The sequence below is a fragment of the Macaca thibetana genome, chromosome 14 (assembly GCF_024542745.1).
Source record: "Macaca thibetana thibetana isolate TM-01 chromosome 14, ASM2454274v1, whole genome shotgun sequence".
Lineage (NCBI taxonomy): Eukaryota > Metazoa > Chordata > Mammalia > Primates > Cercopithecidae > Macaca > Macaca thibetana.
Window position 1 is genome coordinate 85,619,326 of NC_065591.1, and position 25,531 is coordinate 85,644,856.

A 25,531-nucleotide genomic window follows, 5' to 3' on the forward strand; every position below is an offset into this window, starting at 1 on the left:
CTTATTTTGGAGTTTTGTTTTAATGCATTTTAAGCTTACTGTAAGATTAAAATTGTAAAAAAATAACTGGTTAGCAGAATTTATCTTATGCAGCAACGGACATTGTGCTCTTTGTTGACATATACAAATCAAAATCAATACCATCCTTTTTTCTCAAGTGACACTATTATGGCTTGGTGTAAAACTGGCAATGATTTTAGGCTGATGTAGAGCTGGACCTGCTGCTTATATCTGAATTGTTCATAAGACTCTGGCCCAGTGACTCATCCATAGTTGCCCTACCGGGGAGACAAGGGTATATTCTAAATTTGAATGTATCCTTTTTATTTTAAAAGGCCAGTTCCGCTGGGCATGGTGACTCAGGCCTATAATTCCAACACTTTGAGAGGCCATGGCAGGTGGTTCTCCCAAGCCCAGGAGTTCAAGACCAGCCTGGGCAACATGGCAAAACCCTGTCTCTACAAAAAATACAAAAATTAGCCAGGCATGGTAGCATGTACCTCTAGTCCTAGCAACTCTGGAGGCTTACGTGGGAGGATGACTTGAGCCCAGGAGGTTGAGGCTGCAGTAAACCATATTATGCCACTGTACTCCAGCCTGGGTAATGAGGGAGACCCTATCTCAAAAAAATAAATAAATGAAAGGCTACTTCCTAAATTTATTATTTAGTCTAAATAGAATTCTACAAATCCTTTAATGTAGAAAAGAAGCTTAAGTTGGGTTTAGGAAGAGTTAACGTCTAGAGATTTACTGGTCATTTAAAGGAAAAGTAATGGCAAAAGAAAAGCAGAGGGAAATACTCAAATATAATCTCTTACGGAAAGATGCAATGGAGGCTAAGTTTTTTTTGTTTTGTTTTTTGTTTGTTTGTTTGTTTTTGAAATGGAGTCCTGCTCTGTGACCAGGCTGGAGTACAGTGGCGTCATCTTGGCTCACTGCAACCTCTGACTCCCTGGTTGAAGCAATTCCTTTGCCTCAGCCTCCCGGGTAGCTGAGATTACAGGCATGTGCCACCAGGCCCAGCTAATTTTTGTATTTTTTATAGAGACAGGGTTTTGCCCTGTTGCCCAGGTTGGTCTCAATCTCCTGACATCATGATCTGCCCGCCTCGGCCTCCCGAACTGCTGGGATTACAGGCATGAGCCACTGCACCTGGCTGGAGACTAAGTTTTTAAGTCCAAGGCTGTGAATGGTTGTATTTTCTTTCTTTCTTTTTTTTTTTTTTTTTGAGACGAAATCTTGCTCTGTTGTCCAGGCTGCAGGCTGGAGTGCAATGGCACGATCTCAGCTCACTGCAACCTCTGCCTCCCAGTTTCAAGTGATTCTCCTGCCTCAGCCTCCTAAGTAGCTGGGATTATGGGCACGCACCACTACGTCCAGCCAATTTTTGTATTTTTAGTAGAGATGGGGTTTTACCATGTTGGCCAGACTGGTCTTGAACTCCTGACTTCAGGTGACCTGCCCACCTTGGCTTCCCAAAGTGCTGGGATTACAGACGTGAGCCACGGTACCCGGCCAGATGGTTGTATTTTCAGTGGAAATCCTTTTGGCATTAGAAGCATATCTTATTTTTTATATATAGATAAAAATGTAAAGTGTGATTGATGGAACTGTTTATTTGGTTGACTTTCTAATTTAAGAAGGGAGATAAAAATCTAATGAATACTTCTTCACATGATCCCCCAACTTGTGTTTCCCCACCCTCATCGCCACTTTTTCAGATAAGTAAGCCCACAGTTGAAAATGATTTAAAAACCCAGAAGATGGGACAGCTCAGAGAGTGGTTTCCTAACACACAAGATCTAGCAGGAAATGATCAGGAAAACATTAGGCATGCAGATAGGAACAACTCTGATGATGATCATTTGGCTTCAGACGACACTAGTGCCAAGCAAAGTGGTAAGATAATTGTGTTTAATTATTTCACTGATTATTCCTTGTTTTCGTCCCCTGTAGTTTGCTAGTTGAAGAAAAGTTAGAAGTATGTTAATAGATTTTGTATTGTACCCAACCTTGTCATTGACTTAATAGGTGAGCATCTGGAAAGAGATCTGGGGAGAAGATCCTCAAAACCACCTGTAGCAAAAGTCAAGTGTGGTTTGGACTTAAACCAGCATGAACTTAGTGCGATACAAGAAGTAGAGTCACCAGCAAGTGGCAGAACTTCTCTACTAGGTAAATAGATGGTTTGATAAAATAAGATTTTTAAATAATTTGCCAGTTTTCTACTTTTTTTTGAGATGGAGTCTTGCTCTGTTGCCCAGGCTGGAATGCAATGGTGTGATCTTGGCTCACTGCAACCTCCACCTTCAGGGTTCAAGCAATTCTTCTGCCTCAGCCTCCCGAGTAGCTGGGATTACAGGTGCCCACCACCACACCCAGCTAATTTTTGTATTTTTAGTAGAGACAGGGTTTCACCATGTTGGCCAGGCTGGTCTTGAACTCCTGACCTCAGATAATCTGCTCGCCTCAGCCTTCCGAAGTGCTGGGATTACAGGCATGAGCCACCATACCTGGTCTACATTTTTTCAGAGTGTAAAATGTTTTTTGTTAAACTTATAGCAGAAAAGGGAGATTGGAAAAAAAAAAAAAGAAACCTAGACTGACTTTTATGAAAAGGAAAAAATGGTTTATGTAAACAGTATTTAAAATTAGGACTTAAGGAAATGTGGCATGGGTAATAACTATGACTATACAGTTTCTTTATCTTGTTTATGGGGAAAACAACTTATTGTAGACAAAACTTTTTTGATTTTCTGTGTTCTGACACTATTGTTCCCTCTGCTTCCTTTCATGTCTGCCTTCTAAATGTGTTTCTTTAGGATACACTCAGGTTGTTTTTTTTCTCTTTTCCTTTGTCACTTTTTACTTTCCTACCTTCATTGCTCTTTTCTTGTATTTTTATAGGATTATTATGCTTAAATCCTGGCTTTATGGTCAATTAGAACAGATATATTTATTCACTGTACTACTTTCTACATGCAGGTGTCAGAAAAAAATATTAAAACACCCATCCCTGTAATTCTTAATAGTCTTATGTGAATTTCATAATTCTTTTTAGAATTCAGATTCACTAAATAATTTTCTTGATCAAACTTATCAAAATAAATTATTTTTTAAAGGGGAAAATTAGTTTTGTCAATAGAAAGGTACTTAGAAGTTGTATCCTCGTTAGTATAGTAGTTGAAAAAAAAAGCTGTAATGTTAATATTAGCTGTTTTGATCTTCAGCTATAAAGTATTGTACCTGTGTTTCTGAGCGTTTGAAAGAATTAAGGGAGGTATGCCAGGTGCAGTGACTCACACCTGTAATCCCAGCACTTTGGGAGGCTAAGATGGGAGGATTGAGACCAACCTGGTATAACACAGTGAAACCCCATATGGTGGCGCTTGCCTGTAGTTCCAGCTACTTGGGAGGCTGAGGTGGGAGACTCACCTAAGCTCAGGGGGTTGAGACTGCAGTGGTTTCTTTTAAGTCTAGGAATAAGTCTAAATAAGTCAAGATCCCTACGTAGGTGAACTAAAATCCCTACCAAAACCCCCAGTAGGTGAACTACCGGGCCCTCATGATCTTTCTCTTCCTCCCAAGACTTAGTAAGTGTCATTTGTTTGGTAAACTTATTCAGATTTCCTTCTCATGAAATCTTGTTCTCATCATAGCCTTTACCATACTTCTTAGGGTAATACTTGTATCATCATATTACATGCAAGTAATTTAAAAAGGGAAATAGCGCTCAAAGGTATAACATGAAACAGCAGTTCTTCCTGCCCCCTACACACCCTTTAATACCACTCACCAGAGGCAGTTACTTTTCAAGTCTTTTAAGTATTTCTTCTTGTATTTACTTCCATAGTTGCAGTGGGTTTAAGCAAAAATTAAGCTAAATTATCATTATGGTGATACATAGACCTTTTTCACTGCTGAGTTCATTAGTATATTATGTGATTATATTTTATTTTTCTAAACTTTTTTTCGTGTAGTAAATTGTCTTCTTTATTTAATTTGCTTAAAGTTTTTTTAGAGTGTCTGTCTTTCCACTTTCTACTACTTCAGTTAAATACTTCTCAGTATAATGTAGTTTGGACTATTTTCTCTTTGTGTGGAACACCTTTTAGTTGGAAGTTTTATGGGCCATGCTATGCATTCTTAACAAGGGTGTTTTTCCCCCTACAGGGATAAAAATTGGTTCTTGGGGAGGTGAAAAAAACTTTTTATATGTACAAAGCACAAATATGCATAAACAGATATGCAGTATATTTGTGGTTATTAAAACTGAATGGGGATAGAGGCAGTTTGAAAAGGAAAAGTCTAAAAAGACTCCTTAAGGGATGATAAAAATAAGGTTGAGAAATACTGATCTATATTGATCTTTCCATTTTTTCTTCTCTTCCTTGTAGTTCATTTCTTTTTCTTTGGGTTTTGTTTTCTGGGCAAATTTTCTTAATTTTGTCTTCTGACTTTTCTTTTGAACTTTTGATCAAATTGTAGTTTCTAAAAGGTTACTCTTTTTCTCTGATTATTTTCCTTTTTTATAGCATCCTGCTGTTGTTTCATGGATGCAGAATATCTACTTCAAATATTTATAGTGGATTTTTTGGTTTGGGGTTTTATATTTTTCGTTTGAGTTCTTTCATTTTTGTTGTCTCTGTCTTATACTTTAGAGCCTTTCCTCTAATATCTTCATATTTGAACGGGATGCTAAAAGGCCAGTTGGAGGTTTTGTCAGGGTGAGGGGCCATATATGCTGTTGGACTTTATTAGAAAAAGTATGGCTTTGTAGAGAGGACACTCACCTTAGTATCTGTCATTCCATTCCTTGAGGGAAGTTTAGTTTATTCAAAGAAATACCTTCTAAGCTTGATATAAGCCTGGCTGTTGATATTATTGAGCCAGACCTAAGAGATCTGGATTGAGGATACAGACTTTGTTTTAATGCCCTCTGATTTCCTTATGGCATTCTGTCACCCCCTTCCACTCTTGCCTCCTTTCTGTGTCTGATCCCCTGGACCCCAGAGTGTATCAGATTCGGTTTCTCCGGAGAATAAACCTTTAGTTTCCTCTGGAGATGTTGTTGATGGACAGGGATCTCAGGAGAGGGATGTAACTCTTCCAAGTACATAGTCTTAAATGTTCTGTTTTTAGTTTCCTGCTGCATGTAGTCCTTTTGTAGTAGTGCCTAGCACCCTTAATTCCCCAGTTTTTGGGGGGATGCTTTATCAAAATATAACCTTCAAATAAGTGCACAAATCATGTTTGTTTCAGTGGTTTATCACTGTAATAATCACACCCATGTAAACACCACCAGGTCAAGAAGTGGAACATTAGAGAACCCAGTAAACACTTCTCTTTTACCTTCTCAGTTATCATCCCCTCTCTTCTAAACCATATCTTGATTCTTATACCACAAATTAGTTGTGGTTATTTTTGAACTTTATGTATAAATTGTGAATGCATGTTATAATGGCTGGTAAATTCTCCATGAATTTTCTTTGTGATTAGTCAATACTGGGGCATAATCTGATGTGGTGAGGTAGCAGCATCATTAAAAGCTTAGTAAAATTGAGTACAAATAATGTAAAAGCTTGACTGTGAAAGATAAGGAATTATTTTCTTGCTATGTACTTTAAGTCTTTAAGGGTTTAGATTTCTACCCATAATCTAAATTGGCACTTTAGTTCTAGCTATTAATAGTTCCAGAAACTGAAGTGGAAATTTTTTTTTCCCCCAGGTAAACCAGGTATTTATCAAGACAGAGACCCCCTGAGAGTCTCAATAAGCCGAGAACAAAGTTTCTTTGGGAGCCCATTGGCCTGTGATCCATTTAGTTGTCTTCAACAGGTTGGCCAAGAGAATGTCTGTGGTGATGACTATGATGAAGCAGGTGAGAAATAAATGGAAAGTAGAATTGTATGCACAAGGATACGTGGACAAAAGATATTTATTATTTTGTTATTTGTAATGGTGAAAAATGGTAAATAACCTTAGTTACTGCTGTTAATGGAATCGTTATGATGCACCCTTACTATATTTTTCTATGCAGTCGTTAAATGAGTAATTTTGCTTTTAAATTGTTTTACTAAATACCAGTAAGAAGTTTATCAAGGTATGAGTTTTATACAATTGGCAGCATCCGTAAATTTTATCTTTAAGCTTATTTGTAACAATCCATATCTAATTAAGTACTGTTAAATATTTTAAAAAGTCTATCTGTGGGCATTCTAAATAAGCTCGTTTATGTTTATTTCTAAATATTTGGAAAATAAAGATAATTACAAGGAAAAATATTTAAATCACTTCATCCTAACACCCAAAGACAGCCAATGTTAATCTTCTCACTTCTGAATTTATATATATATATATAACAGAGGATATTTTATATATAATTTGTGTACTGATCCTACAAAGCATAATTGTAGTACTATTTTATTAGTTGTAAGGCATCTTTTAAGAAGTTACATTTTGGCCAGGCACAGTGGCTCACGCCTGTAATCCCAGCACTATGGGAGGCAAAGGCTGGCAGATCATGAGGTCAGGAGATTGAGACCATCCTGGCTAACACCATGAAACCCTGTCTGTACTAAAAATACAAAAAATGGGCAGGTGTAGTGGTGGGCGTCTGTAGTCCCAGCTAGGCAGGAGAATGGTGTGAACCTGGGAGGTGGAGCTTGCAGTGAGCCGAGATCAAGCCACTGCACTCCAGCCTGGGCGACAGAGCGAGACTCCGTCTCAAAAAAAGAGAGAAGTTACGTTTTATAGCCAGATTTATTTTTATTTTAGCTGTACATCTACTTAGATAATTGATATCTTACTTGTATCTATAGTTGAGTGGAATGAGAGATGAAGGAAAGGGATATTCTTTTGAGGGTTTATAAAAAAATTAACTTCAATATCTCCTCTTTAAATTGTGGATTAAAATAACTGTAAAGGATATAATTTTCAGTGAACTATAATTTTTGACATTTTAAAATAAAACATTATTTTTTAATTTTTAATTTTTGTGGCTACATAGTAGGTGTACCTATTTATGGGGTATATGGGATAGTTTGATAGTGGTATACAATGTATAATATTCACATCATGGTAAATGGGGTATCCATCACCTCAAGCATTTATACTTAATTACAAACAATTCAATTACAGTTTTAGTTATTGCAAAATGTACAATGAAATTATTCACTATAGTCACCCTGTTGTGCTAGCAAATACTAGATTTTATTCTATCTAACTGCTTATTTGTGCACATTAACCATCCCCACTCCCCAAACGACCCCCAACTACACTTCCCAGCCTCCGATAACTCATTGTTCTACTCTCTATCTCCGTGAGTTCAGTTGTCTTAATTTTGGGTTCCCACAAATAAGTGAAAACATATGAAGTTTGTCTTTCTGTGCCTGGCTTATTTCACTTAACATAATAACCTCCAGTTCCATCCATGTTATTGCAGATGACATGATCTTGTTCCTTTTTATGACTGAATTGTACTCCATTGTGGTGTGTGCCACATTTTCTTTATCCATTTGTTTGTTGATGGACACTTAGGTCACTTCCAAATCTTGGCTGCAGTTAACATGGGAGTGCAGATATCTCCTCAGTATACTGATTTCCTTTCTTTTGGGTATATACCTAGCAGCAGGATTGCTGAATCATATGGTAGCAATATTTTTAGTTTTTCGAGGAACGTCCAAACTGCTCTTCATAGTGGTTGTACTAATTTACATTCCCACCAACGGTGTTCCCTTCTTACCACATCTTTGCACAACATTCATTATTACCTGTCTCAGATAAAAGCCATTTTAACTGGACTGGGAGGATATCTCAAAGTAGTTTTGATTTGCATTTCTCTAGTGATCATTGGTGTTGATTGAGCACCTTTTCATATGCCTGTTTGCCATTTATTCTTCTGAGAAATGTCTGTTCGGATTTTCTGCCCATTTTTTAATCAGATAATTAGATTTTTTCCTACAGAGTTGTTTGAGCTCCTTATATATTCTGGTTATGAATCCCTTGCCAGATGGATGGGTAATTACAAACATTTTCTCCCATCCTATTGGTTGTCTCTTCACTTGGTTGATTGTTTCCTTTGCTGTGCAAAAGCTTTTTAATTTGATGTGATTCCGTTTTCCATTTTTGCTTTCGTTTCCTGTGCTTGTGGGGTATTGCTCAAGAAATCCTTTGCCCAGACCAGTGACCTGGAGGGTTTCCCCAATGTTTTATTTTAGTAGTTTCAAGTTTGAGATCTTAAATTTAAATCTTAAATCCATTTTGGTTTGATTTTTGTATATGGTGAGAGACAGGGGTCTAGTTTTATTCTTCTGTATATGGATATCCGGTTTTCCCAGCACCATTTACTGAAGAGACTCTCTGTTCCTCCATGTATGTTCTTGGCACCTTTCTCAAAACTGAGTACACAGTAAATGTATGAAATTGTCCCTGGGTTCTCTATTCTGTTCCATTGATCTGTGTGTGTCTATTTTTATGCTAGTACCATCCTTTTTTGATTACTGTAACTCTGTAGTATAATTTGAAGTTAGGTAGATTCCTCCAGTTTTGTTCTTTTTGCTCAGGATAGCTTTGGCTATTCTGGGTCTTTTGTGGTCGCATATAAATTTTAAGATTTTTTTTCTATTTCTATGAAGAATGTCATTGGTATTTTGATAGGGCTTGCATTGAATCTGCAGATTGTTTTGGATAGTATGGACATTTTAATAATGTTGGAATTCTTCCAATCCAGGAACATGGAATATCTTTCCATTTTTTGTGTGTCCTCTTTAATTTCTTCCATCAATCTTTTACAATTTTCGTTGTAGAAATCTTTCACTTCTTTTGTTAATTCCTAGGTATTTAATTTTCTTTGTAGCTGTAGTAAATGGGATTACTTTCTTGATTTCTTTTTCAGGTGATGTGCTTTTGGCATATAAAAATGCTGTGGTGAAAGTGGGCATCCTTGTGTTTCAGATCTTAGAGGAAAGGCTTTCAGGTTTTTCCCTATTTGGTATGATACTAGCTGTGGGTCTGTCATATATGGCTTTTATTGTGGTATATTCCTTCTGTACCCAGTTTTTTAAGGTTTTTATCATGAAGGAATGTTGAATTTTATCAGATGCTTTTCCAGCATCCATTGAAATGATCATGTGGTTTTTGTCCTTCATTCTGTTGATAGGATATATCACATTGTTTGTTTTGCATACATTGAACCATCCTTGCATCCCCGGGATAAATTCCACTTGGTTGTAGTGAATGATCTTTTTAATGTGTTGTTGAATTTGATTGCTAGTATTTTATTGAGGATTTTTGCATCAGTATGCATCAGAGATATTGACTTGTAAATTTTATTTTATTGCGTCTTTGTCTGGTTTTGAGATTAGGGAAATACTGGCCTTGCGGAATGAGTTTGGCAGTATTTCTTCCTCTTCTGTTTTTCAGAATAGTTTGAGTGGGATTGGTATTAGTTTGTCTTTAAGTGTTCAGTAAAATTCAGTGGTGAAGTGATGGTGTCCTGAGCTTTTCTTTGCTGGGAGACTTTTTATTTCAGCTTTGATCTCATTACTCGTTCTTGGTCTACTCAGGTTTTGGATTTCTTCATGGTTCAACCTTGGTAGGTTGTATGTGTCTAGGAATTTATTCATTTCTTCTAGTTTTCCAATTTTGGCATATAGTTGCTAATAGTAGTCTCTAATGATCCTTTAAATTTCTGTGGTACCTGTTATAATGTCTCCTTTTTCATTTCTGATTTTATTTATTTGGGTCTTCTCCTTTTTTTTATAATTAGTCTGGCTAAAGATTTGTCAATTTTTAAAATCTTTTCATAAAACCAATTTTTGGTTTCTTGATCTTTTGCATTATTTTATTCATTTCCCTTTCATTTATTTCTCCTCTGATCTTTATTGTTTCTTTTCTTCCACCAACCTTAGGTTTGATTTACTCTTGCTTTTCTAGTTTTTTAAGATGCATTTTTAGGTTGTTCATTTGAAATTTTTCTTCTTGTTTTATGTAGATACTTATAGCTATAAATTTCCCTCTTAGTACTGCTTTTACTGTATTTCATAAGTTTGGGTATGTTGTGTCTCCATTATCATTTGTTTCAAGAAATTTTCAGTTTCTTTGTTAGTCTCTTCATTGACCCACTGGTCATTCAGGAGCCTACTGCTTTAATTTCCATGTGTTTGTATAGTTTTTATCTTGTTACTGGTTTCTAGTTTTATTCCACTGTGGTCAGAAAAGATAAGTGTTATTATTTCAGTTTTGTTTTTGTTTTTGTTTTGAGACAGAGTCTAGCTCTGATATCCAGGCTGGAGTGCAGTGGCACGATCTTGTCCCACTGCAGCCTCAACCTCCTGGGCTAAGGCAATTCTTCTGCCTCTGCCTCCCGAATAACTGGGACTGCAGGCATGTGCCACCATGCTTAGCTAATTTTTGTATTTTTAGTATAGATGGAGTTTCAACCATATTGGCCAGGCTGGTCTCAAACTCCTGACCGCCCAGGAACAAGTGATCCGTCCACCTCAGCCTCCCAAAGTGCTGGGATTACAGGCGTGAGTCACCACCCCTGGGCTATTTGAGTTTTTTTGTTTGTTTGTTTGTTTGTTTGTTTTGAATGTTTTAAGCCTTGTTTTGTGGCCTAACATGTGGTCTATCTCTGACAATGATACATGTGCTGAGGAGAAGACTGTATTCTGTAGCTATTGGATGAAATGTTCTGTAAATATTAGGTCCATTTGGTCTATGGTGAAGATTAAGCCCAATGTTTCTTTGTTGATTTTCTGTCTGGAAGATCTGTCCAATGCTAAAAGTGGAATGTTGAGATCTCTAGCTATTATTTTACTGGGGTCTAGCTATCTCTTTAGCTGTAATAATATTTGCCTTATATATCTGGATGCTCCAGTGTTGGGTGCATATATATTTATAATTGTTATATCCTCTTGCTGAACTAACCCCTTTTCATTATATAATGATCTGCTTTTTCTCTTTCTATAGTTTTTGTCTTGAAGTCTTTTTTTTTTTTCTTTCTCTGTCACCGAGGCTGGAGTATGGAGTACAGTGGTAGGATCTTGGCTCACTACAACCTCCGCCTCCTGGGTTCAAGCGATTCTCCTGCTTCAGCCTCCCAAGTAGCTTGGATTACAGGCATGTGTCACCACATCTGGCTAATTTTTGTATTTTTAGTAGAGATAGGGTTTCGCCATATTGGCCAGTCTGGTCTCGAACTCCTGACCTCAGGTGATCTGCCCACCTGGACCTCCCAAACTGCTGGGATTACAGGCATAAGCCACCACACGGCCAAAGTCTATTTTTTCTGATGTAAGTATTGCTACTCCTGCTGTTTTTTGGTTTCCATTTGCCTCTTTTTCCATGTTTTTGTTTTCAGTCTGTGTTTCTTTATAGGTGAAGTGTATTTCTTATAGGTAACAGATCATTGGATCATTGGATCTTGTTTTTTTTTAGCCATTGAGCCACAGTATGTCTTTTGCTTGGAGAGTTTAGTCCATTTACATTGAATGTTATTATTGATAAGTAATGATTTACTTTTGTCACTTTGTTATTTGTTTTCTGGTTATTTTGTGGTCTTCTCTTCCTACTTTTCTTTCTTCTGTTTTGTTGTTGTTATTGTTGTTTTAGTGAAGGTGATTTTCTCTGGTGGTATGTTTTGATTTCTTGCCTTTTGTTTTTTGTGTATCTGTTGTATGTTTTTGAGGTTACCCTGAAGCTTGCAGATAATATCTTATAACCCATTATTTAAAACTGATGACAACTTAACAATGACTGCATAAACAAGCAAAGAGAAAACTAATAAAAACCCTGTACTTCAACTTTGTGTCCCTGCTTTTTAACTTTCTGTTGTTTCTATTTATGTCTTATTGTACTGTCTATATCTTGAAAAGTTGTACTTATTATTTTTTATCTGTTCATCTTTTTGTCTTTCTGTTTAAGTATGATTAGTTTACACAAAACAATTACAGTTTTATAATATTCTGTGTATTTCTGTGTACTATTACCAATGATTTTTGTACCTTCAGATCATTTTTTATTGCTTACTAATGTTTTCTTTCCTATTGAAGAACCCCCTTGATTATCCCTTGTAGGACAGGTCTGGTTTTGATGAAATCCCTCAGCTTTTATTTGTCTAGGAAAGTCTTTGTTTCACCTTTACTTTTGATGGATATTTTTGCCAGATATACTATTCTAGGGTAAAAGTTTTTTTCCTTCCGCACTTTTAATGTGTCATGCCACTCTCTCCTGGCCTGTAAGGTTTCCACTGAAAAGTCTGCTGCCAGACATTGGAGCTCCATTGTATATTGTTTGTTTCTTTTTCTCTTGCTGCTTTTAGGATTCTTTCTTTATCCTTCACCTTTGGGAATTTGATTATTCAATGCCTTAAGGTAGTCTTCCTTGGGTTAAATCTGCTTGGTGTTCTCTATTCCTCTTGTACTTGAATATTGATATTTTCCACTAGGTTTGGGAAGTTCTCTATTATTATCCCTTTGAACATACTTTCTCTCCCTGTCTCTCTACCTTTTCTTTAAGGCCAATAACTTGTAGATTTACCCTTTTAAAGCTATTTTCTAGATCTTGTAGGCATGCTTCATTCTTTTTAATTCTCTTATCTTTTGTCTCCTCTGTGCGTTTTCAAATAACCTGTCTTCAAGTTCAGTAATTCATTCTTGTGCTTGATCAGTTCTACTATTAAGAGACTGATCCATTCTTCAGTATGTCCATTGCATTTTTCAGCTCCAGAATTTCTGCTTGATTCTTTTTAACTGTTTCACTGTCTTCATTTTATTTATCTGATAAGATTCTGAATTCCTTCTCTGTGTTATCTTGAGTTTCTTTGTTTCCTCAAAACAGCTCTCTTTGAATTCTCTGTCTGAAATGTCACATATCTGTGTCTCTGGGATTGGCCCCTTGTCCCTTATTTAGTTTGGCGAGGTCATGTTTTCCTGTATGGTCTTAATGCTTGTAGATGTTCATTTGTACCAGGGCATTAAAAAGTTAGGTATTTTTTTCTTTTTTTTTTTTTTTTTTTTTTTTTTTTTGAGACGGAGTCTGGCTCTGTCGCCCGGGCTGGAGTGCTGTGGTCGGATCTCAGCTCACTGCAAGCTCCGCCTCCCGGGTTTACGCCATTCTCCTGCCTCAGCCTCCCGAGTAGCTGGGACTACAGGCGCCCGCCGCCTCGCCCGGCTAGTTTTTTGTATTTTTTGGTAGAGACGGGGTTTCACCGTGTTCACCAGGATGGTCTCGATCTCCTGACCTAGTGATCCGCCCGTCTTTTTTTTTTTTTTTTTTTTTGAGACGGAGTCTTGTTCTGTCACCAGGCTGAAGTGCAGTGGCACGATCTCAGCTCACTGCAACTTCTGCCTCCCAGGTTGAGGCAATTCTCCTGCCTCAGCCACCCAAGTAGCTGGGACTACAGGCACGTGCCACCACGCCCAGATAATTTTTGTATTTTTAATAGAGACGGGGTTTCACCATGTTGGCCAGGATGGTCTCAATCTCTTGACCTCATGTTCCACCCGCCTCAGCCTCCCAAAGTGCTAGAATTACCGGCGTGAGCCACCATGCCCTGCCAAGAGTTAGGTATTTCTTATAGTCTTTGCAGTCTGGGCTTGCTTGTACCCATCCATCTTGGTACAGTTTTCTGAGTATTCAAAGGGACTTCAGTGTTGTGATCTAAGTTTTTGGTCCCTGCAGCCATGTCTTCATTAGGGGATACCACAAGCTCAGTAACACTGTAGTTCTTGCAGACTCATAGAGGTACTGCCTTGGTGGTCTTGGATAAGATCCAGAAGAATTCTCTGGTCTACCCAGCAGAGACTTATTCTTTACCTTCCTGTCTCCCAAACAAATAGTCTCTCTCTCTCTCTCTCTCTCTCTCTCTCTCTCTCTCTCTCTCTCTCTCTCTCTCTCTCTCTATCTGTGCTGAGCTGCCTGGAGCTGGGAGAGGGGTGACACAAGTACCCCTGTAGCCATCATCTCTGGGACTGTGCTGGGTCAGACCTGAACCAGCACACTACTGGGTCTTGCCAAGGCCCACTGCAACCACTACCTGCCTACCATCAAGGCCTTCATTCAAGGCCCTAGGGCTCTGCAGTCAGCAGGTGGTGAAGCCAGCTCGTCTTACATCCTTCCCTTCAGGGCGGCAAGTGGCCCTGGGCAAATGCAGAGGTGTTGTCTGGGAGCCAGTGCCTGGAATCAGAATCTTTAGAACTCTATCGGGTACTCTACTGTGGCTAAGCAGGCACCAAAACCAAAAGTCCTTTCCACTGTTCCCTTCCCTTCCCTAGGCAAAGGAGTCTCCCCTTGTCCACCACCACCACAGGCCTATGGAGAGTACTGTCATGGTACTACTGATAATCACTTAAGGCCCAGTGGCTCTTCAGTTAGCTTGTTGTGAATGCTGCCAGGCATGGGACTCTTCAGGGCAGTGGGCTTCCTCCTCTCTGACCCAGGGTAGGTTCAGTATCGGGGGAAACCAGCCCCCGATATTTCACATAGGTTCTTTTCTATTTCCCTAAGTGTTGGCCGGTCTGAGAAATAAAGGGAGACAGTACAAAAGAGAGAAATTTTAAAGCTGGGTATCCGGGGGAGACATCATATGTTGGCAGGTTCTGTGATGCCCCCTGAGCCGTAAAACCAGCAAGTTCTTATTAGCAATTTTCAAAAGGGAGGGAGTGCACGAATAGGGTGTGGGTCACAGAGATCACATGCTTCAAGGGCAACAAAAGATCACAAGGCAGCAGGTCAGGGAGAAACTAGAATCACTAATGAATTTCCATGTCCTGCTGTGCATGCATTGTCAGGGTTCAAGAGCAGAGAACCGGTCTGATGAGACTTCGCCAGGCTGGAATTTCCTAATCCTAGCAAGCCTGGGGGCGCCGCAGGAGACTAGGATGTGCTTCATCCCTATCTACAACTGCATAAAGGCAGACACTCCCAGGGCAGCCATTTTAGAGGCCCCACCCTGGGAATGCAGTCTTTTCCTGTGGCTGTTTATTATTAATATTCCTTATTGGGGAAAGAATTCAGCAACATTTCTCTTAGCCGTTTTCGGTAATAATGTAGCAGGATGAGCCGCAGACAAAACCTCTCAGACACCGAGTTGTAGAAGGAAGGGCTTTATTCAGCTGGAACCATCGGCAAGCTACCGTCTTAAAATCTGAGCTCCCCGTGCGCACAATTTCTGTCCCTTTTAAGGTCTCACAATACTAAAGATTTTACATGAAAGGGTCGTGATTGATTGAGCAATCTAAGGGATATGTAATGGGTTTTATGCACTGGTGGTCAGAGTGAAACAGAACAGAACAGGGAGTTTCACAATATTCTTCTATACAATGTAGTTGATTTTTAACTACTAGGTTTAGGCCAGGCAGGCCCCGGCCTGGTTTCGAGCCTGGCGCCAGGCTGCCTGTCTGGTTTCACTTTCTTGTTTTTTTTTCTTAAAACAGGTACTGAGTATAAAACAATAAGAGAGGGTCTCTCTCTTCCCTCAGTAAGAGAAATATGGCTCTGTCCTGCCTGGCCCACAGGCAGCCAGACTTTAAGGTTATCTCCCTTGTTCCCTGAAAATCGCTGTTATCCAGTTCTTAAGGTGCCCAAATTTCATATTGTTTAAACACAACATGCTCTACAAACAATCTGTGCAGTTAGCACAATCATCACAGGGTCCTGAGGCAACATACATCCTCAGCTTACGAAGATGTCGGGATTAAGAGATTAAAGACAGGCATAGGAGATCACAAGAGTATTGACTGGGGAAGTGATAAATGTCCATGAAATCTTCACAATTTATGTTCAGAGATTGCAGTAAAGACAGGCGTAAGAAATTATAAAAGTATTAATTTGGGGAACTAATAAATGTCCATGAAATCTTCACAATTTATGTGGTTCTGCCGCTGCTTCAGCCGGTCCCTCCGTTTGAGGTCCCTGACTTCTTGCAACAGAGATGGCATCTAAGAGCCAAGGCCTGGAATCGGGGACCTCAAGATCCCACTTGGTGCTACTCCCCACTGTGGCCAAGCTGGTACCTCAACTGCAAGGCAAAGTCCCCTTTATTCTTCCCTCTGCTTTTCTCAAACAGGAGTCTCTTATAGCCATCACAGCTATGAATATGCTGGGTCACACATGAAGCCAGCATGTCTCAGAGTCCTCACCTAAGGCCCATGGCATATACTACCTGGCTTCCACTGCTAGGACCCAAGGGCTTTTTAGTCAGCAGGTGATGAGTCCTGCCAGGACTGGATCCTTCCTTTCAAGGCAGCAGATTCTCTTCTAGCCCAGGATGTGTCTATAAATGTCATCCAACAGCTAGGTCCTAGTATGGGGACCTCATAAATCCGCCCAGTGTCTTATTCTTCTGTGACTGAGTGGGTATTCAGTTTGCAAAACAAAGTCCTCTTTATTCTTCCCCCTTCTCTCCTCAAGCCAAAGGAGGGGGTCTCTTTTGAAGCTGTGAGCTGTGCTGCCTGGGATTTGGGGAGGGGTGGCACAAGCACTCCCTTCGCCACCCTAGCTGGTTTTCACTAGGTCGTGTGACCCCTCCAAGTCTACAGGCTCTGAGCCCAGCACAGCACTAGGACTTGCCTAGGAGTTGCAGTCTTTGTGGCCTAAACAGCCTTTCAAGTTTATTTAGGACTCCAGGGCACTAAATTTAGCCCGCAGTGACAAGAGTTGCCAAAACTCAACTTCCAACTGCTAGAGTGGGTACTTCCCCTCTGGCTAGGGCTGGTCTAAATGCTCCCTCCATGGGCATTTGCTGAGTTCTGCCTGGTGCTGGCCACACTGAGTTCCAATGCAAAGTCCCAGAATGGCTGGGCTCTCCTTCCCCCAAGCATGCAGATTCTCTTTCCGCACCATGTGGCCACTGTCTGGAGATGAGGGAAGGGTGGTGTTGGCATTTCAAGACTGTCTTTGCTGTCCTCTTCAGTGCCTCTGTCAGTGATATGAAGTGAAAACCAAGTACTGTGATTGCTCACCTGATTTTTGGTTCATATGAAGGTACTTTTTTATATAGTTGGTGTTGCGGAATCAGGAGGACCAGAGAGAGTGTATACAGGAGGATGTATACAGTACTTGGGGTATATACAGGAGGACCAGAGAGAGTGTATACAGAAGGATGTATACAGTACTTAGGGTGTATACAGGAGGATGTCTTTATTATTGAGTGCACTCAGACCCAGCAGACTCAATGTCCAAAGACTGGGCGCAGAACAAAGACAGTACTTGGCTTTTATACACACTTCACAAAAGAGGGTGGGCTAGCTCGAAGCAAGCTTACAGCAGCGTGAAAGCAGGGATACAGAGGCAGGACAAAGACAGTTAATCAAATTGTAACAGGTTCATAAACCGTTGCTATGCAGCCCGGATGTCCATTATCTAGTTTTGCTCTGAAGAGCCTTGCACTGGTTTATCTCATAACCTTCACTATGGTGCCCAGACAGCTGTAGTTCAGGCCTGCTTAGGCTTCTCATGACCTTCGTTGTAATTCTTAGATAAAACAGAATACTTGGCCAGGCACGTGACTCACGCCTGTAATTCCAGCACTTTGGGAGTCTGAGGCAGATTACAAGGTCAGGAGATCGAGACCATCCTAGCTAACACGGTGAAACTCCGTCTCTACTAAAAATACAAAAAAATTACCTTCGTTGTAATTCTTAGATAAAACAGAATACTTGGCCAGGCACGTGACTCACGCCTGTAATTCCAGCACTTTGGGAGTCTGAGCAGATTACAAGGTCAGGAGATCGAGACCATCCTAGCTAACACGGTGAAACTCCGTCTCTACTAAAAATACAAAAAAATTAGCCGGGCGTGGTGGCGGGCACCTGTAGTCCCAGCTACTCGGGAGGCTGAGGCATGAGAATGGTGTGAACCCAGGAGGCAGAGCTTGCAGTGAGCTGAGATCGTGCCACTGCACTCCGGCCTGGGCGACAGAGCAAGACTCCGTCTCAAAAAAAAAAACAGAATACTTGAAGTTATTAGTTACAGAGAACAAGAATCTATAAACTCATACTATAAAACAAAGGAAAACTTGTTTTTCTTCTCCTTATGTTGAGGGAGTGCTGGGAGGGAGAGTCTCCAGAGCACATTAGATAATATTATTAAGACTTTTCCTGGGTCTGGGCTGTGCCTGTTGCTGCCTCTGGGACAAGTCAGCCTAATACAGGAAAGCTTATTTCTCTTTAATTTTATTTTTCTTTAATTTCCCACCAAGTTGCCAACTTTGAAGTTCCTGTGATGAGGACAGTTGGTGGAAGCTTCTATTCATCTCTCTTGCTCTACCCCCACCCTGCCCCCGCATTACTCTTTTTTATTTACACAATGGATATTTGCATTTTCTTTTTATTCTACTCGTTGATATCCTCTAGCTGAAGACTACGAGGAACACAACTATAGTTGAACAAAGCTGAGTGGCTGACCTGTTGCAGTGAGGGGGAATGCATACCCTGGGCAACCACGAGGCATCTCAGTAAATGGATATTTAGAAAGGACTTACAGGATTTGTGCTTGTTTTAGGGGATTGGGAGAAGGATTCGAGGAAACAGGGCTTTTTGATTATTAGTATTGGATGTTGTCAGGAAGCAGGTGTAATTCTGTTTCGGTACCTGAAAAGTTCTTATCTAGGAGGTGGTATGAATGGAAGTGAAGCTAAAGTTGTAACTGGTAAAACAGCAGCAGTCACTCCTATTAGCCAGGATGAGGGAATGCTTGGCCATTCTTGTGGTTTAGACAGTATTCATGGTTTTGTCTGTGTTCAGATGTGGTTACAAAGGGTCTCATTTTTTTTTTCTTTATCATGGTCACAGAGTGGCCGTTTCTGAGATTGGCATTCCATGGAATTGTTGATGTTTAACAGAACACCAGGGCCTACCTGATAGTGTCTGGTCAGCTCCTGGATACCAGGGACACCTTTTCTCTTTCTCAGAATCATTCCCAGATTCAGATTGTTTCAATTTTATTTTACTCTATTTTGAGACAGGGTCTTGCTCTGTCACCTAGGCTAGAGTGCAGTGGCACAACCACAGCTCATTGCTGCCTTGACCTCCCAGGCTAAATTGATCCTCCCACCTTAGCCTCCCGAGTAGCTAGGACTACAGGCATGCACCACCCCAACGGCTAATTTTTTAATTTTTTGTAGAGACAGGGTCTCACTGTGCTGTCCAGACTGGTCTTGAACTCCTCCTAGGCTTCAGCAGTCCTCTCACCTTGGCGTCCCAAAGTGTTGGGATCATAGGCGTGAGCCACCACGCCTGGCCCAGATTGTTTCCATTTTAGAAAGGTCTGTCTTGTTACTACTGTTCCATTGTTTCCACCCCACACCTTGATTTAATAGATTTTTTAAGATGGAGCCACTAACTGCAAGCTTTGTACTGTCTGCCTTTGTAGGAAAACAGGAAATGGTGCTTTCCTGCATGGCATGAAAAGATAACAGTAAGGTGTTACTTTCATTATGTCACTTTCCCTTTTTAGGAACTGTTATCAGTGAACCACATCCCAAATATGACAGTTATTTCTCTTCAGCTTTCAGGGACCTATCCACTGAATCTTTGAACATCTTCAGTGACTCTGATCTTGCTCCTTTCTCTCACTTTTATTTTTCACTTCTTACTACTACACAAATGCTGTCTTATTCATTCATCCCTCCACTGAGGGAGTCTTCTAGGTATATTACAGATAACAGTAAATAATTGTAATTATTATTATTGAATTGAACAACCCAGATTAGCTTCTCATTTCCCAGTTAGCTTTTAAAATGAGCTGCTTACGAATAGAAGAAAAAATAAAATCTCACTATAAAATTTCACCAGCCAACCTGGGCGACAGAGCAAGACCCTGTCATCCAAAATATATATTGCATTTAAAGACAAATATCAGCCAGGCGCGGTGGCTCACATCTGTAATCCCAGCACTTTGGGAGGCCGAGGTGGGCAGATCACAAGGAATGAGTTCAAGACCAGCCTGGCCAATATGGTGAAACCCCATCTCTACTAAAAATACAATAATTAGCCAGGCGTGCTGGTGCGCACCTAGTCCCAGCTACTCGGGAGGCTGAGGCAGAAGAATCTCTTGAACCTGGGAGGCAGAGGTTGCAGTGAGCCAAGATTGTGCCCCTGCACTCTAGCCTGGGTGACAGAGTGAGACTCTGTCTCAAAAAAAAAAAAAAGACAAAGATTTGCTATTAGCTTTGTTTCTGCTTCATTAACCATAATATATATTATTTTATGAATAAATATCTGTACTCACAGATAGATGTGTACGTGTGTGTGTGAGGTTTTTTTTATTTTTATTTTATTATTTTATTATTTTTTCCTGTTTTTTTTGTTTTGTTTTGTTTCAAGGCACAGTTGTTCACACTGTTGCCCAGGCTGGAGTGCAGTGGTGTCATAGCTCATTCAAAATCCAAAATCCTGGGCTCAAACCATCCACCTGCCTCAGCCTCCGAGATAGCTAGGATTACAGGAGCATGCCACCATGCCCAGCTAATTTTTTATTTTTTTGTAGAGATGAGGTCTTCCTAGGTTGTACAGACTGGTCTGAAACTACTGACCTTAAGCAATCCTCCAACCTCAACCTCCTGAGTTGCTGGGACTACAGGGGTGAGCCACCGTGCCTATCTGTTTGTTTACTAGGTCTACATTTGAAAACTAATTCTCCTGGTCCGAATGTAATGAGTTATCTCAATTGATTATTTACAGTCACAGATCGAACTCTTTGTTATATTCTTTTCCCTCTTCTCACTACTGCACTTGATTAGTCTTTAAAAAAATAAAATGAATGATTAATAATTCTTAAACATTTAAGAAATATGCCTCTAATGTGCATACCTTCTAATATCATTGAGATTATGAAGCAGAATTTTGTTTATATTCAGTGAAGCAGTTTTAATTGTATTTTTCAGAGCCACAGACTACAATATGTCTTGGTGAGCTTTCGCACAAGTGTCAGTTGGTCACTTGGAATAAGAAGGAAAATAAGCTCATAATACATGAGTTGTTAATATGAGACAAAGTATAATTTTAATGTTTTAATATATCAAATATAATTAGGAATAATTCATCATAAAAGTAATATACGTTCATTGTGAATTTAGAAAGCTGTAAAAAAAAAAGCTGGGCGTAGTGGCTCATGCCTATAATCCCAGCTACACAGGAGGCTAAGGCAGGAGGATCACTTCAGGCTAGGAGTTCAAGACCAGCCTGGGAAACAACAAGACTCTGTCTCTAAAATAATGAAATAAAATAATAGAAGGCACTAAAAGGTACAGTACAAGTAAAAATTACTCCTTGTGCTACCATTCATAAACAACCACTGGCTACAGTTTGGTGTGTTTTTTTGAGACAGAGTTTGGCTCTGTTGCAGAGGCTGGAGTGCAATGGCACATTCTTGGTTCATTACAACCTCTGCCTCCCAGGCTCAAGCAAGCCGCCCTTCCACCTCAGTCTCCTGAGTAGCTGGGACTACAGGTGCCTGCCATCACGCCGGGCTAACTTTTGTAATTTTTGTAGAGATGAGGTTTCACCATGTTGCCTAGGCTGGTCTGGAACTCTTGAGCTCAAGTGATCCGCCCACCTCAGCCTCCCAAAGTGCTGGGATTACAGGTGTAAGCCACTGTGCCTGGCACTGGTGTTTTCTTTATTGTCTCTTTTATATGCATGTTTTCTCATCTTTAGGACGATACTGTGTTTATGATTTAATATTCTTGCTTTTCCACTTAAAATAGTGGCAAAAGCATTTCTCATCACACTGGTTCTTTTCTAGCTTGTAGACCTAATATTCAAATTTCTTAAAGCATTTTATTCATAAAATAACAATAGCCACAGTTTTCCAGGAAAAACTGACTAGTGAAATGTTTTTAACAAATAAGGTGAATTTTTTCTTTCATCTAAGAAAATACAACTTTAAGAAGCAAAATGAGAAAGTAGATTGTAGAAAAGCAGGGAATGGTGTCCTGTGGTGCTAAGAATTTGATTTGTCCTATCCCAACTATATTTTTCTCCCATGTTGAACTCCAAAATCCGTTTTTCAGTTAAGGTGAAGGAATCTGTTGTTGAAAATCATGCAGTGTTAAGTTATGCTGTGGAGGAAGAACATACATATTTGGGTCCAACTGTGAAGCCAGATGATAAGGTTAGTAATGTCTTAATGTTCACTCGATTTTTAGAGCTGTTTGGCTTTGATAATTGTCTTCTGTTTAGTTTACAGAAGCTATATTATAACATTAAAGTCCATATTATCTGAGATCTGCTTTTACTGAAGTGGATCAATGATGAAACTAGCCAAATCTGAGCATCAGAAGGCTTTCCAGTCTACCTGATGCATGATCTCTACAGTTCTGAGAAGCAAAACTATAAAACAATGTAAAACAATAAGGGCATATGTTGGGAGTGTGTGTGTGGGGGTGTGTGTATGTGTGTGTGTGCATGCACATGTGTTTATAAAGATAACAGCTGTAGGAATGAATGAGATTGAGGGTGGGGGGGTGCGTATGTATGTCTATGAAAGCCTAATCATTTCTGGGCAATGATGAAAAGGTTTTACTACTGATCTTTGTAACTATGAAGGTTTCTACACTTGACCTGAGCTCAGAAATGACAACTGCTGGGGTTGGTGATTTGGGGTTTTCCTACATACTACTTGCTACATTGTGATCTGATATTCCCCTTAATTTCTAGGCTAAAACACTTTCTCATGAGCCATTATCTTCAGTAACCGTTTCCACTGGAAGCCTTTTAAGTTATGAAAACACAGATTTGAGCCTTACAGATCCAGGTAATAAGGTCAAAATGTTTATAAATAAGTTGAAAGACCAGCACCAGTTGAGTTGCAGTACAGTGATGGAAGGAAGCATTGGTTTTTCGTGATACACCTTGGGGAACTGTTCCTCTAAATTTCAAAAGTAAAGTATGGCTGGGCGTGGTGGCTCATGCCTGTAATCCCAGCACCTTGAGGTGGGAGGATCACTTGAGCCCAGAAGTTTGAGACCATCCTGGGTAACATGGTAGAACCCCATCTCTACAAAAAATACAAAAGTTAGCCAGGTGTGGTGGTATGTGCCTGTAGTCCCAGCTACTCAGGAGGCTGAGGTAAGGGGATCGCTTGAGCCTGGGAGGTCAAGGCTGCAATGAGCCACAATCGCGCCACTGCACTCCAGCCTGAGCAACATAGTGAAACCCTGTCTCAAAAAATAAAATAAAATATTCACACCCAGCAAAAGATTGGAGTGTATGGTATTCTAAACATTACTGGAAGTAACAGGGATGCTCTGTGGATCCCCAACAACACTTTTGAGAAGCAGTTGCTAATATATTTTTCCATTCAGTGGAAACCTAGCTGAGCAAATTTCATGATTGTACTGATCTCTTAACAACATGTATCACCATGCCTCTCCACTAAAATATGTCTGTAAGGAAGTACCCAGTACAGTATGTGTATAAGGAATATTACATTAAAAGGAATATAGTGTCTCTGTCAATTACATTTTTTTTTTTTTTTAAATGAAGTCTTGCTCTGTCGCCAGGCTGGAGTGCAATGGCGTGATCTCGGCTCTCCTGCCTCAGCCTCCAGAGTAGCTGGGACTACAGGTGTGCACCACCACGCCCAGCTGATTTTTGTATTTTTAGTAGAGACGGGGTTTCACCATGTTGGCGAGATGGTCTCCATCTCTTGACCTCATGATCCACCCCCCTCGGCCTCCCAAAGTGCTGGTATTACAGGCGTGAGCCACCACGCCTGACCTATTTACATATTTTCATTAAACTCAATTTTCAGAGTCATTTTCAGAGCACATGGATGATAGCAAGCAAGAATCTACTGCCAGTAAAGAACAGGAAACAAACATAAGTTCCATAGTTCCTTCAACACAAGATATTTATCAGTGGCGGAACTCTTCAGACGTTCATAAATCTCTGTTGCCTGCAGTGGATGAAACTACATGTGGTCACATACACTTTGGGCAAATGATAGACAAGTACATTAATGAAGCAAATTTGATACCTGAAAAAACAGATTTACGGGGTAAAATTATTTTTTAAGTTTTCACCTTTCGTCATTTTTAATTTTATGCAGTGATTGTTTGAGCTTCAAGTTCTTATGGCCTGCTACAACACCGTTATACCACAGAAAATATTGAGGGCATTTAGTGAGAAAGGGGATCTGGAACCAGTTAGACTCACTGAGGCACGTGTACAGGAGATTAATTAGCAAATCTTCCTTTACCATTGCAGAGTTAACTATTACGGCTGAGACAGTATTACTGATAAATAAGAGCAGGAGCTCAGAAATCAGTTGTGGATTTGAGTCATAGCCTGACCATTTCCTAGCTGTAAAACCAAGGGCAAGTTACTTTTTCATCTTTGAGGAATGTTAGAGATTAAATGAGATAGTGCACATAAAGCACAATGTCTGGCCCATAGTAACACTGAATACAGTGGGACTTTTTCCTTTTTTAAGCTTATACTGAAGCAATGGTTACATATGTCCTGTTGATCCTAATTGGCCTCATAAGGCTATAGAAATAGAAATTTGTATTTGTCAAAAGTTTGTTCATACTTGTAATCCTAGCACTTTGGGAGGCTGAAGCAGGAGGATTGCTTGAGCCCAGGATTTCAAGACCAGCCTGGGCAACACTGAGACCCCATCTCTATTTAAAAAAAAAAAAAAAAAAAAAAATGTAAAATTAAATTTCTCTAAAAATAAAACTTAAAAAGTTTTGGTCACTGAGAGGATCCATATTTTTGGACCTTTGAAATAATCATGATAGGACTTAACTTTAAAGCATCTGCTGATTATGGGGGGAAAACTGAAGTTTTTGTTACACTGGAGTTACCTGAAAATAAGCTTTTATGAATATGTTCTTAATATTCCTTTTCTAGTGTTTACCTTAAAAATAAATTTATGGTTTTTTTCCCTCAAAAATTCCAACAGTTGACCTTGACTTTCCAGAATTGGAACACATTTTTCCTAATTTGCATCATCAGCTGTTTAAACCCTTAGAACCACATCCAGATTTTGACTTATCATCATCATCCTCTGGGATTTCTCCAGACAACAGAGACTTTTACCAGGTATATTAAAGCAGATGTCCCATTGCAGTGAATATCTAAAAATAGTTTTAAGGCATTTCTCCTACTGGAACAAGAGTTCTTCTAAACCTTAACCTAGAATCACATGGAAAGCCGGGCACAGTGGCTCATGCCTGTAATCCCAGCACTTTAAGAGCCCAAGGCGGGCAGATCACTTGAGGCCCAGAGTTTGAGACCAGCCTGGCCAACATGGCAAAACCTTGTCTCCATTAAAAATACAAAAATTAGCCAGTCCTGGTGGTGGGCACCTGGAGTCCCAGTTACTCGGGAGGCTGAGGTGGGAGGACCGCTTGAGCCCAGGAGACAGAGGCTGCAGTGAGCTGAGATTGTGCCGCTACACTCCAGTCTGGGTGACAGAGCCAGACCCTGTCTTTAAAAAAAGAAACAGAAAAAAAGAATCACATGGAAAACTTAAATAAAAATAAATAAATAAATAAATAAATACATCCTCTTGCCCA

General features: G+C 39.9%; 1 protein-coding gene and 2 non-coding genes across 5 annotated transcripts in view; all 3 read left to right on the forward strand.

Moving 5' to 3' along the window:
- Nucleotides 1-25,531, forward strand: part of CEP295 (centrosomal protein 295) — a 1,096,927-nt gene that overhangs the window by 1,065,891 nt on the left and 5,505 nt on the right. For all 3 annotated transcript variants that reach the window (XM_050758898.1, XM_050758899.1, XM_050758900.1), the window contains 7 exons: nt 1,722-1,899; nt 2,032-2,175; nt 5,729-5,881; nt 22,019-22,119; nt 22,665-22,761; nt 23,761-24,006; nt 24,916-25,055. In XM_050758898.1, coding sequence (XP_050614855.1) covers nt 1,722-1,899; nt 2,032-2,175; nt 5,729-5,881; nt 22,019-22,119; nt 22,665-22,761; nt 23,761-24,006; nt 24,916-25,055 — 1,059 coding nt within the window. The remainder of the gene's footprint in view (nt 1-1,721; nt 1,900-2,031; nt 2,176-5,728; nt 5,882-22,018; nt 22,120-22,664; nt 22,762-23,760; nt 24,007-24,915; nt 25,056-25,531) is intronic.
- On the forward strand, nt 22,251-22,330 carry LOC126936720 (small nucleolar RNA U2-19). Its single transcript, XR_007719539.1, has one exon. It is a non-coding gene; the product is annotated as a small nucleolar RNA U2-19 (small nucleolar RNA).
- Nucleotides 22,508-22,577, forward strand: LOC126936719 (small nucleolar RNA U2-30). The gene has a single exon (XR_007719538.1). It is a non-coding gene; the product is annotated as a small nucleolar RNA U2-30 (small nucleolar RNA).